This window comes from Aquarana catesbeiana, linkage group LG02, assembly GCF_042186555.1.
Source record: "Aquarana catesbeiana isolate 2022-GZ linkage group LG02, ASM4218655v1, whole genome shotgun sequence".
NCBI classification, from domain to species: domain Eukaryota; kingdom Metazoa; phylum Chordata; class Amphibia; order Anura; family Ranidae; genus Aquarana; species Aquarana catesbeiana.
Window position 1 is genome coordinate 384,374,732 of NC_133325.1, and position 16,663 is coordinate 384,391,394.

The window sequence follows — 16,663 nt, forward strand, 5'->3', positions numbered from 1 at the left end:
GGGTGGCACTGATGACACTGATTGATGGCACTGATGCCCCTAAGGGTGGCATTGCTGGGCATCAGTGCTATATAATGGTGCCAATCAGTGCCCATTTGTGGGCACTGATTGGCACAGATTGGGCACTGATTGGGCACATGTGGATGGCCATGGGGTATATACCTGGCCATCCACATGTTGCCCCTTCCCTGGTGGTCCTATTGGCGATCCCTGGTGGTCCAGTGTGGTGATCTGAGGGGGGGCTGTGCTGATAAACAATCAGCGCAGACCCCCCCGTCAGGAGAACCGCCGATCTGTCAGACACGAGTGAGAAAAAGCCGATCAACGGCTCTTCCTATTGACATCGTGATCAGCCGTGATTGGACACGGCTGATCACGTGGTAAAGAGCCTCCGCCGGAGGCTCCTTACCAAGATCGGTGTAGCAGTGTGTCAGACTGACACACCGATCCACCAATCACCGCAATGCGTGCCCCCGCGGGCGAGCGGCGGCATGTTATCCTGCTGGACGTCATATGACGCCCAGTCAGGATAACTGAACCACCGCCCAGCTGTCATCTGCTATGGGGCGGGCGGGAAGTGGTTAAAAAATGCATAGGTGTGAACCAGGCCTAAAATTACAGTAAATAAAAGTGGAAAGCACTGTAGAAAGCCTCAAAAGCAACATGCATAGATCTCTTACTTCAGCTTCAGTGAAATCAGAGTAATTATTTCAACGGAGGAGAGGAGCCTGTACTACTTGTACAAGACTGATGGTAAGGCTGGAGTTTAGCTTTAAAAGCAACATTTATTGTTATGATCCATGGTGGACTGACTTACTAAAAGTAAATTCTACTTTTTGGGGATCTTTTTACGTTGTATTTCAGCTGCACATGACTGGATAATTAAAGTGAATCCTCACTCTTTTTCTCTTTTTTGAGTGAGCATTTCCAACTTCTTTAGTAGTGCAGCACAGTAGCTAAATGTTTAGCACTTCCGCCTAGCAGCACTAGGATTGTAGGCTTGAATCCCAACCACAGCACTACCTGCCTGGAGTTTGCATGTTCTCCCTGTGCCTGTCTGGTTTTTCTTATTCCTCCCACACTCCAAAGACATGCTGGTAGGTTACTTGGCCCTAATATATGTGTATGTATGAACGTGATTTAGGGAGCTTAGACTGCAAGCTCCTTGTGGGCAGGGACTGATGTGCATGTACAAAATGCAGTATGTGTAAAACGCTGTGTAAATTGATGGTGCTATATAAGTACCTGTAATAAATAAATAAACTTCTGTGTCTTTTCTATCCCTAATGGAAATGGCTCTGCATTTGTCCTCCAAGCCTATGATAAAGGACGATTTTTTCCAGATTCGTGAAAGGACACATAAGGGTTGATTTACTGAAGGCAAATAGACTGTGCATTTTTGAAAGTGCAGTTGCACTCTGCACGGGCAGTTGCTTCAGAGCTTAGTAAATAATAGAAAGCTCTGCTGACTTCCATCATCCAATCACGTGTAAGCAAAAATGCTGTTTTTGTAATTTTCCTTGCACGTGATTGGATGATGGAAGTCAGCAGAGCTCTCCATCATTTACTAAGCTCTGGAGCAACTGTCCTTGCAGAGTGCAACTGCACTTTCAAAAATACACAGTTTGCCTTTAGTAAATCAACCCCATGAGGCGAATGTTTTATCAACCCATGTCACATCTGCTGGGAAGTGTTAGCAAATAAACTTTTAATTGATGCAAACCATTTACCCTCATTAGTGTATAGCCAATAACTAATTAATGTGTCATATGTATTTTCAGATACTTGAAACCAGACGAGGACAAGAAATCAAAACATAAAACTGCTGTGAAGAAGAAAACGCTAAATCCAGAGTTTAACGAGGTAACTATAATCTTATTTTTGTTTTTTTGTTTTTTATCATTGTATGGTGAGTGCAGCAGGTGGTTACAAAAAGTGAGAACATTTAGCAATTAAACCGCAACCTTCACTATACATTTAAACATCCAATTCTTTCCATATGATGCAAACCAGAGATCAAAGTCACCCATGCAGTGCTATACAGTAATGGTATGAATAAAACAAATGCCATTGTAGCAAAAAGTCACTTATATTTTCTCTTGGTAGAGGGTGTGTCAGGGTGACAACACAGGAGAGCAACTAGGAGACATGGGCAGAGCGTTGTCAACCTATTAGTGCCTGTGCAAGGACCTTGATAGCAAGGTCACCAGGAACTTTAATAAACGCTGAAGATCAAAAAAATACTTTTGAAATCACTTTAGCCACTTCCTGCCTGCAATGTACTGTGGGCGAGCAGCCTGTGTAGCGACGTACACCTACATTGCTGCCTACATCTGGGTTTAGAGCACTTGCATGTGCCCCCCCTCCTGGCACCCCATGTGATTGTACAGGGTGGGAGCCTGTCAGCAAGTCCCAGCCAATGATTCATGGCCAGGACCTGCTAATCGGCTGTGTCGATAAACAACACAGAGCTCTGTAGAGGGAGAGATCACTCAGTTTCTCATCCCTGCAAATGGATAAGAAACTGAGAAATCTTTTAGTAAAAACAGCACACTTTACACATTGTTAGGCATACATTTAACCCCTTGATCACCCTAGATGTTAACCCCTTCCCAGCCAGTGTCATTAGTACAGTGACAGTGTATAGTATTATATCACTGTATTGATGTCACTGGTGAGGTCAGTGGGAGTTAGTCAGCTCCCCAGCATCAGTTAGTGTCAGATTTTCCGCTGCACTATCACAGTCCCATTATAAGTCACTGATCACCGCCATTAGTAGTATAAAATAAATAAATAAAAATTCCACTATATATATACACACCATAGTTTGTCAAACACATTTTAATTAATATATATTACATTGTATTTTATTAATATTTCTTAACATTATTTTACAAAATTACATGAAATTGCAAAATAATTTTAATAAATAATAATAAAATACAATTTTATATATATTCATTAAAATGTGTTTGATCGCCTTAAAAATACCAACAAGAAAGGATATGCATTAAAGTGTTTGACAGGGGATGATGACAATAACACCTTCAGTCATATGACCTTTTTTATATTCCGTAGTTTGTAGGCACTATAGTATAGATAGGGGGTGGTAGTTGCGCTGTGATAAGGGGGGGGGGGACTAAACTATAATGAATACAACAAAAATATCAGATGACCTAAATACATAAGTGAAATATGTAAAGGTGGGCTCACGGGTGCAAATATATAAATAAAAGGTGGAATACAAGCACAAAAATTACCACTTAGTGGTGCATACCAAAAGTGCTATAATCAAACATAAATTAGAATAAAAGTATATACCAGCAAGCAGTGTACAAGGGTATGTGGATCAACTACAAAGAGTGCGTAAATCCAAAATATAACAAATATCACATAAACTATCAAATAAAATCGCTTAAAGCGTGTATAAGTATGCTAACATTATGACCAACTGATGGCATAAAAAACGAGTGGGTAATTAATAACAAAAAAAGTGGATAAAATGTAAATATTTATGAAAATATTTTGAAAGTACATAAGATAGTCCCAGTGGTCGATGTTGGTAACACGCCAACACTTGGTGACTTGAACATACAATCCAAAGATGAAAAAAATGAAAAATAATGTGACAATAGTCCCACCACCAAATGTGACACTTCTCAATGCAGATGGAATGCTAATGGTGGGCAAGGGGGGAGGGAAGAGTGTTCTTCAAGCAGGGGAAAACAAAACCGCACATAGCGTGATCCCATATAACATATACTTTATTGTATGAGTAACGAAATAACATGCACTTACATTTAAAAACAGCTGGGGGGTAAAACATCCACGAGCGCCGAGCTCGTCACATCCAGCTAGTGTATGGCAGCGTCCCGTGCTCCTAACGCGTGTCGTCACGTCACGTGACTTCTTCATCCTCTGTTTTTAAATGTAAGTGCATGTTATTTCGTTACTCATACAAAAAAGTATATGTTATATGGGATCACGCTATGTGCGGTTTTGTTTTCTATACCGCACACTCGAACTCTGCATAATGGGCGGTGAGGAGCAGGAAGCGGGGATAGTTTGGAAGATCCAGAGCTTGGGAATATACGAGCTCGGCGCTCGTGGGTTGAGGCATGTGCTCATTGTTTACAAGTGAGTGCAACTCCCCTCCCCCCCTCCTGTGTCCTTCACATCAAACGGAATTATACCATATGCTGTTCGTTTTGTCTCTGCATATGACATACTGCATCCTCAATCAACGCCATCCGCTGTACCTTTGGATTTCCCCATTTGCTGGGCTTCTACTACATATGCTGTATACCTTACAGCTGTAAGGTAAGGGGCCTGTGAACAGGGAGGTGCCCCTGCTTGAAGAACACTCTTCCCTCCCCCCCTTTCCCACCATTAGCATTCCATCTGCATTGAGAAGTGTCACATTTGGTGGTGGGACTATTGTCATATTATTTTTCATTTTTTTCATTTTTTTCATCTTTGGATTGTATGTTCAAGTCACCAAGTGTTGGCGTGTTACCAACATCGACCACTAGGACTATCTTATGTACTTTCAAAATATTTTCATAAATATTTACATTTTATCCACTTTTTTCGTTATTAATTACCCACTCGTTTTTTATGCCATCAGTTGATCATAATGTTAGCATACTTATACACGCTTTAAGTGATTTTATTTGATAGTTTATGTGATATTTGTTATATTTTGGATTTACGCACTCTTTGTAGTTGATCCACATACCCTTGTACACTGCTTGCTGGTATATACTTTTATTCTAATTTATGTTTGATTATAGCACTTCTGGTATGCACCACTAAGTGGTAATTTTTGTGCTTGTATTCCACCTTTTATTTATATATTTGCACCCGTGAGCCCTCCTTTACATATTTCACTTATGTATTTAGGTCATCTGATATTTTTGTTGTATTCATTATAGTTTAGTTTCCCCCCCTCCCCCCCCTCCTTATCACAGCGCAACTACCACCCCCTATCTATACTATAGTTTTGTCTGTTTTGGAGCAGTTTTAGGTGTTGCAGCAGTGCCCCTATAGTATAGGATTCAGCTGACAGCACAGGAGTCTTTTCACGCAATTTCTTTGTAGGCACTATAACTTTCCTGCAAACCAATCAATATACACTTGTTGGGATTTTTATTTTTATCAAAGACATGTATCAGAATACATTTTGGCCAAAGTTTATGAAGAAATTTTGATTTTTAACATTTATTATTGGATATGTTTTATAGCAAAAAGTAAAAAATAGTGGGGGTTTATTTTCAAAATGTTCAGTCTTTTTTTCATTTATATTGCAAAAAATAAATACCCCAGTGGTGATCAAATACCACCAAATTAAAGTCTATGCATGTGAAAAAAAAAAATCTAAATTTATTTTGGGTGCAGCATTGCATTACCGCAGAATTACCAGTTAAAGTAGCGCAGTGCCGAAGAGAAAAAAATGGCCTGGTCATGAAGGGGGTAAAATCTTTCAGAGCTCAAGTGGTTAACATGGTAACTCTTTTAAAATATTCAAAAGACAAGTGCACATTAAAACAAAATATTAGTATTCGATTAGCTCCCTGTTGACTATTGTTTGTTCGCAGTATTTCACAATTCTATGTGTTGCAAGCAAGGCAAAGGACATAAAAAAACAATATAATTTTAGTATAAAAACAATTGCAATTTTAGAACAAAGTGCAATTAAAATATCCCAATGTAGCTGAGCCCTAACTACCTTAGAGATTGCAAAGCCCAACTTCAGACTAATGTCAGACTTCAGACTAAGGTAATAGAAAAGATTTCCCCGGACTTGTAAAAAAAAACAAAAAAAGACAGCTATTGCTACAATACTTGCCTCTTCTCTGGCGCTGCCCCCTGCAGTACCTCTTCTTCACCACTAGATGCTCTCAGTCTGGGTTGAATTACACCTTGCATCATTCAATAAGGGAGATTGAGGACATACTGGGGTAGATTTACAAAAGCTGGTGCACACAGAATCTGGTGCGGCTGTGCATGGTATCCAATCGGCTTCAAATGTCCACTTGTTCAATTAAGCTTTGACAATAAAACCTGAAAGCTAACTGGTTACTGTGCACCAGATTCTGCACTCTCCAGCTTTGTTAAATAACTTCCAGTGTGTCAAAGACCCACCACTTGAGGATGGTGTAAGTGAGGAGGCCTGAATTTGAGATTAAAGAAAAGGAGTGTAGTGATCTGCCGCCATCTACTGTCTGTAAGTGGCTCTTCTGCTTAATGTTCACAGAAATTATTTATGTACATCATCTCCTGCTTCTGTGTGTAGAGTCAGAAACCCCAAAAAGTGGAAGCAAAGACTATTTGGAAAGTATTCCCATTATAAATAGTTTAACTGTAACTGCCAATAGCTTCTTGGGTGTGTATCTAAATCCTTGTGACAGCCGTATTTCTGTCCTATTGTTATTATCCCACATGTATAGTGCCAGATAGCTAGGTCTATGCCACTGTATGCGTGTAGTGGTAACCATCCAGTATATTAGTAGGTTTATAAACAGCTCCTATTATTTTAGTTAACCCTGTCCTTCCTGGTCTGGGATTCTATAGCTAGTTTTAGCTTAGAGCTCTAATAACCAGCTAGAACCAGGTTAGGCATCTTTTGGTAGTAAAAGATCCGTTTGCATGACAGATTAGAATCTACTAGGGACTAAGCACAGAGTAGATGGGTTGACTCTGAGTTACAGTGTAACACCACAGTTTCTGTTGGTGAAAAGCTGCATTCCAGCTCAGTGTGACAATGACTGGCGTGCCTCCTCAATACCGCCTATCTTGTCTTAATGTCTCCCACACCAAGATAAATGCCACAGCGTGATGATCCTCAAGGGGACCCTGCAACTGGACTTTGCTGCAGCATTCATCTAGAGGTATCAGTAGGTATGCATATATACCCAGGTATATGGGCACAGTATCACCAGGACTCTTGTTGGGCCCTTGCTGATAATACCTGTTTGTACATTGGATGTATGTACTATCAATTATCTTTTCTTATAAAAAAAAACTTGTATTATTGTATTATTTCCATACCAGTGCGCATCTATATACTTATGGTCAATGTTATATGCTGGTTGCAGTGGTTTCTCTGCTCCCAGTTACTTTGATTTGATTACTGGTTAATTTCCCAAGAAGGGAATCTCCTATGTTCACAGAGGCCTTGTCCTGGGTGGAGGCATTGCAAACTTTATTACCAAACCAACTCTTCCACTTAGCGAAGGTTCTGGTTCTTTTGTTTACCTACCGCTTTAGTTCAATAGCCTTTTTGGGTGGGCCATTTGTCATAACACTCCCAAAAAGAGGGCTACAGGAGGTTTAATCCTAAATTATGTAAGGTCTTTAATACTGTTAGAGCAGTAAAAATATGATTATTTCTTCCCCAGATAGTGGTATCAACTGAGAGTTTTGATAATTAAATAAAAAATGTTTACAAGAGACGTATGGGAATAAAAAAGTAATTCACACTCACCTAGATGGCTGCAGCATCGATCTTATGCTGCAGCTGTTTCCCACTGGCTACATACAGAGATTGCTTGGTTCTCGGTCTTCAATGACTAGAGAGCCGATGACTGTCAGTCACTGTCCCTCTGCTCTGCCCCTTGAGTGCTCACTGTGGAAGGGCAGGAGCAGCTAGCTCAGGCTCTCAGCAGTGCACTGAGAGACTGAGCCAGTTGCCAGTCAGGCATCTGGTTGGATCTCAGCATTATTGCATTATTGTCGGGATCCTTGCAGAGACTGGACCAGCTCTCTGGTGTCAGTCAACAGCGGGCTTTGGGTCAACTAAGTGCACTTCTGTGATCCATGAAAGAAAGAAGTATAGCCAAAGCTCCTTTAAATGTCTTCCTCAGTGAGCATAATATTCAGGGGCATTTTCTTAGAGATGAGCCATTCGCTTCAGTCTTGAGTGGGTAGTGTGACATTGAAGAATTGAGAAGATAGTGTCCTCTCACTTTGGAGCTTAGCATAATTTGGAGCATCCTATATCCTATACCCCACCGCAGTTAATACAACCCCTAGACTGATTGTTGGGTCAGTGTGCTTGAAATGGGTGTGGCGTGTATGCTGGCATAATCAGGGAAGAATCATGGTCATCATTACCATTACCATCATCTGTACTGTGATGTTCAGCAATTGGGCTTCTATTGCATCCAATACAATCGATCAGCAGCTAAAAAGGGCATAGTTTTGCGCTACATATTTATTAAACAATAACATATTACAAGTGTTGCATACAGTAGCTGTGAACAGTACTTTATGCATATTATGTAAGTGAGAAAACCTGGTAAAACAATCAGCATTCTACCTGACATCAGCAGAAACCTAACATCTGACAAATACCTCCAGCTAAAGTGTGACTCTGGAAAAACAGAAAATTCAGCAATGTAATAATGTTAACCTATTTTTTAAAGTTTTAAAGTAAAACGTTGTTGTTTCTTCTTATAGTTTTTTGTTCCAGTTCTTGCTAATGTAATTTACCTTTGCAGGAATTTTGTTATGAAATAAAACACAGCGACCTTGCAAAAAAGACTTTAGAAGTCACGGTCTGGGATTATGATATTGGAAAATCAAATGACTTTATAGGTAAGTAGTACTGTGTATGAACAAGTACATTGAAGTCTGCAGTGCAATAGTGAACTAAAGTACATGCTAGAATATTATCACTAATCTTAATATTATATTTACAGAATTAAGAGATGAATTGACTTAGATAGCTGGTTTTGGTTTTCAACAAATATAGTAGAATTTGGGACTGGTTAATTCACACAAAGATTGCTTTAATACCCCACACTATGACTTGTGCTTCAGCCATCGTACCTTTATACCCCTTATGGACTAAAGTAATTTTTACATTTCCACCAAGCACATGTTTTTTTGGCAATAACCTTGTTATTAGTTATAATAACAGCAGGGAAAAATATTTTTTTTTAGCAATATTATCATGCAAGAATTCTTTTCTATGTAACAGAGTGTGACCTTCCTGTTTGTCCCTGCTGTCATTTTGGCAGCCAGTAATTGCTGGTAATAGTGGAAGGAAAGTTGTGTCAGGGGAAGAGGAACAGGAGGTAGGGAATGTGTCTTAGAAAGATGGAAGAAATTTTTTAGGACATATCTTACACTTTTAAAATCCTGAAATGGTTAAAGTGGAAGTAAATGTGACATTTTTTTATTTATAGCAATCCTTTCCCCTTATCAGTGATAATTATAGTTGCTTTGGGTGGATTGTTTTTGATTAAGCAACATCTGCCTTGACACATTCCGTGGTGATTGGATTAAGGTGATTGTGTGGATATAAATAGTGGAGTATGTCCCGCATTTGAACTGTAGAAGCTGCATAGATAAGCAGCAAACTTTCTTCAACATTACATAACAAGTTGAATGTGACCAACTACTACAAATATACCATGATCTGGATAAATGATGAACTTTAAAAACTTACCTTTGCTTTATTGTTCTGAGGCCCGCATTCTTCATATACAAGGCCATAACTTTCAACTTTGATCTGTGTAAGGATTCCTATAAGCTATAATGTTGGCACCAAAATAAAATGGCAGCAAGTTTGCTTCTACCACTGCCACCATAGTTCAGAAGGTGCACTGTTGGTGAAGCCCAATGATATCAACTTTTAGCCCCAGGGGCTGATTGACAGCATAGTCCCTCCTGGTATCATTGCTACTGAATGTTTTCTTTCATTAGGTGTTTTTATAAGTGCAGTTTTCTTCCGAACTTCAGTGCCTTAACTTTTGTTTGAAGTACTTCTTTTTTTTTAAGAAGATGTATGTCTTCAACCACATACAACTTTAACCTGTCAATATTAGAATCATGCTGTGCTGAAAAGATTAATTACATTTGCCTTTGTCTATAGGTGGAGTTGTATTGGGAATCAATGCAAAAGGAGAACGTCTTAAGCACTGGTTTGACTGCCTAAAAAACAAAGACAAGAAAATTGAACGCTGGCACACGTTAACTAATGAGCTACCAGGAGCCGTCGTCCTCAGTGACTGACCTAAGCATGCCTCTCTGTGTTGAGATAGCACAGCTGGAAAGGAACAAGACACAAGCTATGCCTTTGCCCTTGCCACAGTTTACCATAACCATAACCAAGAAGAAAGATGAATAGGGATAAGAGCATTACTTCAACCTGTCAGTTAAGATGCAATAGTGCCAATCAGGGTAACTGTAAAGGTAACTTATCATAGAAAATTCACCCACTGAAGGTATAACATTAGTACATGGATTTTCTTCTCATGCTGTTGTCTTGAATACAATTAATTACTAAAGAAATACAATTTTGCTAACAGGCTGGATTTATGATTGTAAAAGAAAATATTTTTTTAATGATTGTGAGACAGTCAGGGCGTAAACGTATTCAAGACAGTGGTGAAATAATCCACCAGCATGATCTCCGACAGAAAAACAAATACATTCTAGAGAAATGTTACCCTGATTGGCATTGATATTTTGATCAATACAATAGCAATCTTTATTTTGGATGCAGATACCACTGGCAGATTTTTTTCTAAGTTTTAACATTGCTCATTCATTATCACAATGCACATATGTATAGATGTTTTGTGTTTACAAAGCATTAAGTTCATTTACAGCATACTAAAATCTTTATCTTATATGTTGTGGTATCACATGTGCCATTTTGTGCCAGCACAGATGGCCTTGCAAAGCAAAATGGTAGCATTTTTATAGGTGGACAGAGTTCATGTTGACATAGACGACTGCTGATCCATGATCAATTGAAGGCAGCACCATGGACGTAGCATAATGATGTCGCCATTTACAATGCACATACTGTAGTTATCATGCTGTACTTACTGTATATGGATAGGCAGTCTGTTCATATGGTTTTAGAGAAGTTTTATATGATAAATAAGTTTACTGTAAGCCTCCCCAAGCACAGATACCATATTATGGTGCAAAGAGAATGGTGGCTCAGATATGCAGCTCTGAAGCCCAGGAATTACTACATTTTCCAAGCCCCTGGACATTCAGTAAGCACACATTAAATCAAGATAATGCCGCACATAAGAGTTGAGTTTTAAAGGCAAATAGGCTATTTACTTAGCAAGGGAATCTTTGACAGTGCTTAGTGAATGTGGTACAATTTCACTTTGCAAAGAATATCCAATTTTTGCACATGATTGGATGGTGGAAGTCAGCAGCGTTTCACCTCATTCACTAAGCTCTGGGAAAAATTATCTCACAAAGTGCAATTTTCCCTGCAAAGCGGACAGGCTATTTGCCTCTAGTAAATCAACTCCATAGTGTCTGAAGAACCAGGTAAACGGTATGCCTGTTTCTTGTATGCATTACAAAAGAAGGCATGATGGTAAAAATAGGACCCACTGCTTTGCAATGCACCACTCAGTCCTTGAGCTAACTGTCTTTTCAAATGTGCCAGGTGTTTTTAATGAATGCCTCCATTGCTGGATTGTTTATTTTTTAAGTTCATGACAAAATTATTGAAACATTTTAAAAAAATGCTTAAAAAAGGCAAAACGTACAAACAAGTGCAAACAGCACAATCTTGAATATAAAATTATATATTTTTGCTAAAACAGATAATATGATGTGTTTTTTAATAAAGAAGATTCCTAAGACAGATTTAAAGCAAGAACTCCAGAATGAAGTATTTTTTATCAAAACTGCTCCCTGCAAAAATCCCATTGCAACTATAGTGAATGAACAACCTTTTCTCTAAAAACTCTTTCTGTTTTAGTGGGTCTACATAACTTGAACAGCCTCTGATATGCAGAACAGTCAAATTTCAAAAATCCAACATGTGTTTTTGAATCCTCCTCTTCATCTGTATGTCTTTGCTGGAGGTTCAAAGTCATATACGAAAATAGATGAAACCTCAGATCCCCTACTTCCCTTGAGGTATTAGGCACCACCTTAGAAAATATTTAATGTTGTGCATATAGCAAGAATATGATCTGCTGCACCAGATCATATACTTGCCATATACTAGGATGCTGGAATTTATTCAATCTCAATCTTCCCACAGAAAAACCATGACTCATATTCAGACAACTAAAAAGTCGGTGGTCAGGTATGGCCTTCAAAAGGTTCTTAATTTTTAGTTAGTGCATTCCGAGTTTCAGCGTAATGATTTTTAAATATAGTTTTAACAAAAAAAGGAAAAAAAAGTAATATTTACAGAGAATATATTCCAAAACTAAAATAAGCAACAGTAGAAAAAAAGGGTTTAAAAATGAAAAATACTTAAGTGGAGTCTGTCAGGTTTTGATAGAGTGCAGAGTTTGGATCACTGGAAGATTAAGTCCAATCTGATGTTGCAGAAGTCACTGGTAATCATGTCATGACTCATAACCTTTAGTACTTCAGATTGTAAAATAAGACCCACAGCTGCTAAGGCAACAACTGTTTCTTGATCCTGGGATGGCTGTTACAGAACTAAATCCATACAATCAATTGGTCTGAGGGGTATGTTGTAAGTGTGCTGGAGTGTTTTATTATGTCCAGTGGACACATCCCTAATGTCAATTATCTTGGGCACATCTATATTCCCATATGAAAGGTTTAACAAATCGCAAACAGAATATTATTTAGCAGAATTAAATTATGATTTAGATACCAAACATGATATGTCTCTCATGTATGTTTCTCCTAGCAGGTCTTATGTGTTTTACTAGCCTTTTGTACTTTGCAGTATACTCATGTTTGGTGTCTTAGTGGTATGTTTTCCTACAATAATCTGACCTCTTTTTAGGAATGTAATTCCATTACCATAGTAGTTATGCAATATGGATAGAATTTAAATTGATGGAGTTTTGTTATAGACCACTATCCCAGTCTCACAGATATGTATTTGTTAAAGTGTATTTTAACCTATGCAGACAAATTGGGTAACACCTGCTTTATATTTGTTACATGTTCTCATTCACATAGCATAACATGAACAATAAAAATAAAATTTAAGGCTTACCTTTATACTTATTCTCTTCTGAAAATTCCAAAACTGAAAATCCCTATTTAGCATTTCCTTTCTTTGTATTTTTAGGTGGGGGGAGTTGAGTTTACAATGATTAATCCTGTCTGACTATAGTAGTGGATTATAATATCTGGCTTCAATGGTAGAAATACACTTTAAACTGCATACGAGACTACTTACAATGTGACCGTTTATGATAGGGCCTCATCAGATCTTTGCAGACCCTGGATAGTGAAGGTTTATAAAATCTCTATATTTCACCTAACTTTCATACTCTTTCAAATATGTCTTTGGCTCACCATATTGTTACTGATTTTTGAACAGTGGGAAAATGAGGGTGGCATTGTGTTTTCGGCACCACTTCCCCATTTTCTGCAAACAGTTTAGGGTGTGTCAGACATCACAAGACAATTAATATTGTCTTGTGATGTCTGGTGACCAGACTATAGACATTTAATAATTGTCAAATTTTAAATAAGAAATAAACAACCTTTCAAATATGCCCTTAATTGTCCCTATAGCTGTAAACAGTAAGCAACTCATCCTCAAAATTTCAAACAAGAGTACTGAAGTCGTTAAAGGATATGTTCATCTTTGGAACATGTTCCGGCAGCACCGCCTAGCCCCCCTCTTACCTGCAACAGCGGGTGGTGGTTCTTCTTCCATGCAGTCTGCTGTCATATTTTATAATTGTCGTGGCTGTGCACCTCACAGCTGTTATTCATTCACAAGGATCTGTGAATAAAGTCTTTGTCCTCAGTGAACTAAGAGGGTGCTGATGAGCGCCATCATAGTTTATTGACACTTCCTCCAGTTTTCAAAGTGAAAGCCATATAGAGGTAAGGGCAAGAAAGCTGGAAGGAGAGTGTACAGGAGCATGACACTGTACACACAATCCAATGATCATGTTTCGTAGGCCCCTGTAGGGAAAAATAATAAATGCACATTTTTCTTCTGCATTTTGGGCATTTTTTATTTGTACCTGAAAGGTAAACTTAGCCTTTAAATTCATCTCTCTCTGCAGCTTAGCTCCCCTGCCTTGCAAGCCCCTGTTGCGTGTCCACAATATTGATCAGAGGTCTAAAAGGCTGCCAAGTCACTGCTCGGAGTTGGGAACAGGGTGAGATGATCTGCTGAGTGAAGAACATCAGCGTTCCTATTATAAACTTTGAGGCGCATTTTCCATGATGCCTGTAGTTATCAAGATTGTTGAGGACTTGTTTTGCACCTCACTTGCAGTTTGTTTAGAATATGTAAGTATTTAAAAATCCATGTTCTAATCACAGTTACACCTTACATCTACATTTTACTATACGTAGGTCTAATTTAAATTTTACTTTCCAACCCACAGCAATGTATTGCATACTCTTATGTTGTTAGAGTAATTTGCTATTAGTACACACAGCCTAGCAGAGAAAAATCTAAGTGGCAAATTACCTCTGTCCATATATCCTATCACAGGTGGCAATTTATAGGATGCTAATATCCTGCCTCTAAATAGAGTGGGTGACCATGATAAGGACAGAAGAGTGACTAACCTTCCTTTTAAATTAAGAATGCTTAGTGTAAAAAGTGCTATCCACTTGGTTTACTTTAAGCATTTTTACCCAGAATCACTATAGTAGGGTCCTGACAAGTTAATACAGATGGAAGGTGGAAACCAAGAGGGGGTTGCTGAGGAACTCTGCTCCCAGTATGCTCAGCATAAGAGTAGCCCAAAACTAGTGGAACTGTGTGGCAGTTTCTATACAGTGGCAACAAAGGTATAGCTGCTGTATAGCAAAATGCATTGCCCACACTTCGGGATTCTATAAAACCTATTTATCCCACTACATTGACACTTTACTGCAAAACCATGCAATGTCAAATAATTTATGTGGAAAGGAAAGTGCATTGGACCCTCTTGGGTGTTTGCTGATTGTTCAGCACAGTGCCAAAAGATCTGCCTGTGTATACCAGCTCTATATACTGAAATCCCAAGGAGAAGCAGATGCATCTACTATTTATCTGAATAATGGAGCATATGGGCATATTCACACATTTCAAATCATGATATTCCCTGGTTGATGCGTGATTGCCTTTAAAGTAGATATTTAAAACTTAATGGAACTTGGTACAACAACTAAATACAGGGTTGAAATTCATGGTTTACCCACAGAAGTATTATTAGCCAGTCTTTCTAATAACAGGCGTAGCTCTACAAGTCAGTAAGATCACTCTGCTAGAAGTGATGGTGCTGATTTACTGCTCAATGAGGAGACTAGATGCAGTGAGGTGACATAGGGAGATGTGTCACCTGTCCAGTGTGGAACATGTATGTAAATCACAAATATATCTACTGTATATTTAGCTGTGCTTTAGGTTTCACCTGAATTAGGGTTTATATATATATATATATATATATATATATATATATATATATATATATATATATATATATATTATAAATACAGCGATGATTTTATCCTTATGCAGTTTCTCATTATTTCTTTAAAAAGTACCCTTTTAAGTTCCAGTGTCTTAGTGCAATGGATATTAAGCATTTAGTAAAATGATATAATTCCAAATATGTAAGTGAATCTTTTAGAGGACAAAGCCACAGAGACTAATTAGCTGGCTTGATAACACCGTCTCATTGAAACTGTCACTGACAGCTAATAATTGCTTGTCACATAGTACCAGAAAAACAGGATCATACAGTACTTTTTTCCGCTGCAGAGAAAACTGTGTTTAGTATAGCCTTTTAGAAATATACAAGTAACAGTCTTGAAAAGTCAGTGTAATTACTTAGTCACTTTTAGTTATATACACAGCTGTTGTAATTAATTAATATAGTTGTCATTCATTTACTTGTAGTATTCTGTCTATATTCAAAAGACAACTAGAGCAAATTAATTGCCCACAGAATAATTACTTTTTCCACTTGTATTGCATCCTAAGTGCATGCATCACTTGCTCTGTTGGGTTATAGTCCAAATACAAGGCCTGCACAGCTTACTCCCACATCATGCCTTACACCCTATTTGTAGTGCACGGAAGTCTTTCTTCCAAGGCATAAACTGAATGAATCCAATGACTTGCCAGCACTCAAGCATCTCCTACAGTGTATAATTATTGAAAAGCACACAGAGCAACAGTTGACATGTTTCTGCCCTAGACAGCTTTAGGCAAAGCTAGATGCAATAGAGTAAAGCATTATTAAAATTGCTACCCACCCTTAGCAGGGCAACTATTCCATCAGTAAACAACATACCTCATTGACAATTAAGAACAGTACTTAAAAACAAGCATTCTGAGAAATGGACTTAGTAAAGGCATGCAAATAAAACTATTATATAACAAATAATTTCAAATATAAGATCAGGCCCCTATCTGTGATTAGCAACTTGTGGAGCTCTGAAACTACAATAAGTAATAAAGTTCCTAAAACAGCAGGTGCTACACATGGTCCAAGCAGTATGCCAATTAAAAAAATTACCTTTATTAAATATTATACAAATAATTACCTCAATTGATTACCAAACAACAGAATAATAACCTCCAACCCACTTCGCTAAAAGGAATTGACAGCATTGTCAAAATGAAAAACAATTCCTGACAGACATTCAGCACCTGATGTTGTAGGTACTTTATTCCTTATTGTAGCTTTGGTCTGTGTTGGGGTGCATCCTCCACACCCCC

General features: G+C 38.2%; 1 protein-coding gene across 1 annotated transcript in view; it reads left to right on the plus strand.

The window, feature by feature from the left end:
- DOC2B (double C2 domain beta) overlaps positions 1–13,400 on the plus strand; it is an 829,321-nt gene extending 815,921 nt beyond the window's left edge. Inside the window, exons 7-9 of the mRNA XM_073615151.1 lie at positions 1,782–1,863; positions 8,502–8,598; positions 9,881–13,400. Coding sequence (XP_073471252.1) covers positions 1,782–1,863; positions 8,502–8,598; positions 9,881–10,020 — 319 coding nt within the window. The 3' untranslated portion in view covers positions 10,021–13,400. The remainder of the gene's footprint in view (positions 1–1,781; positions 1,864–8,501; positions 8,599–9,880) is intronic.
- The last annotated feature ends 3,263 nt before the right edge of the window (positions 13,401–16,663 follow it).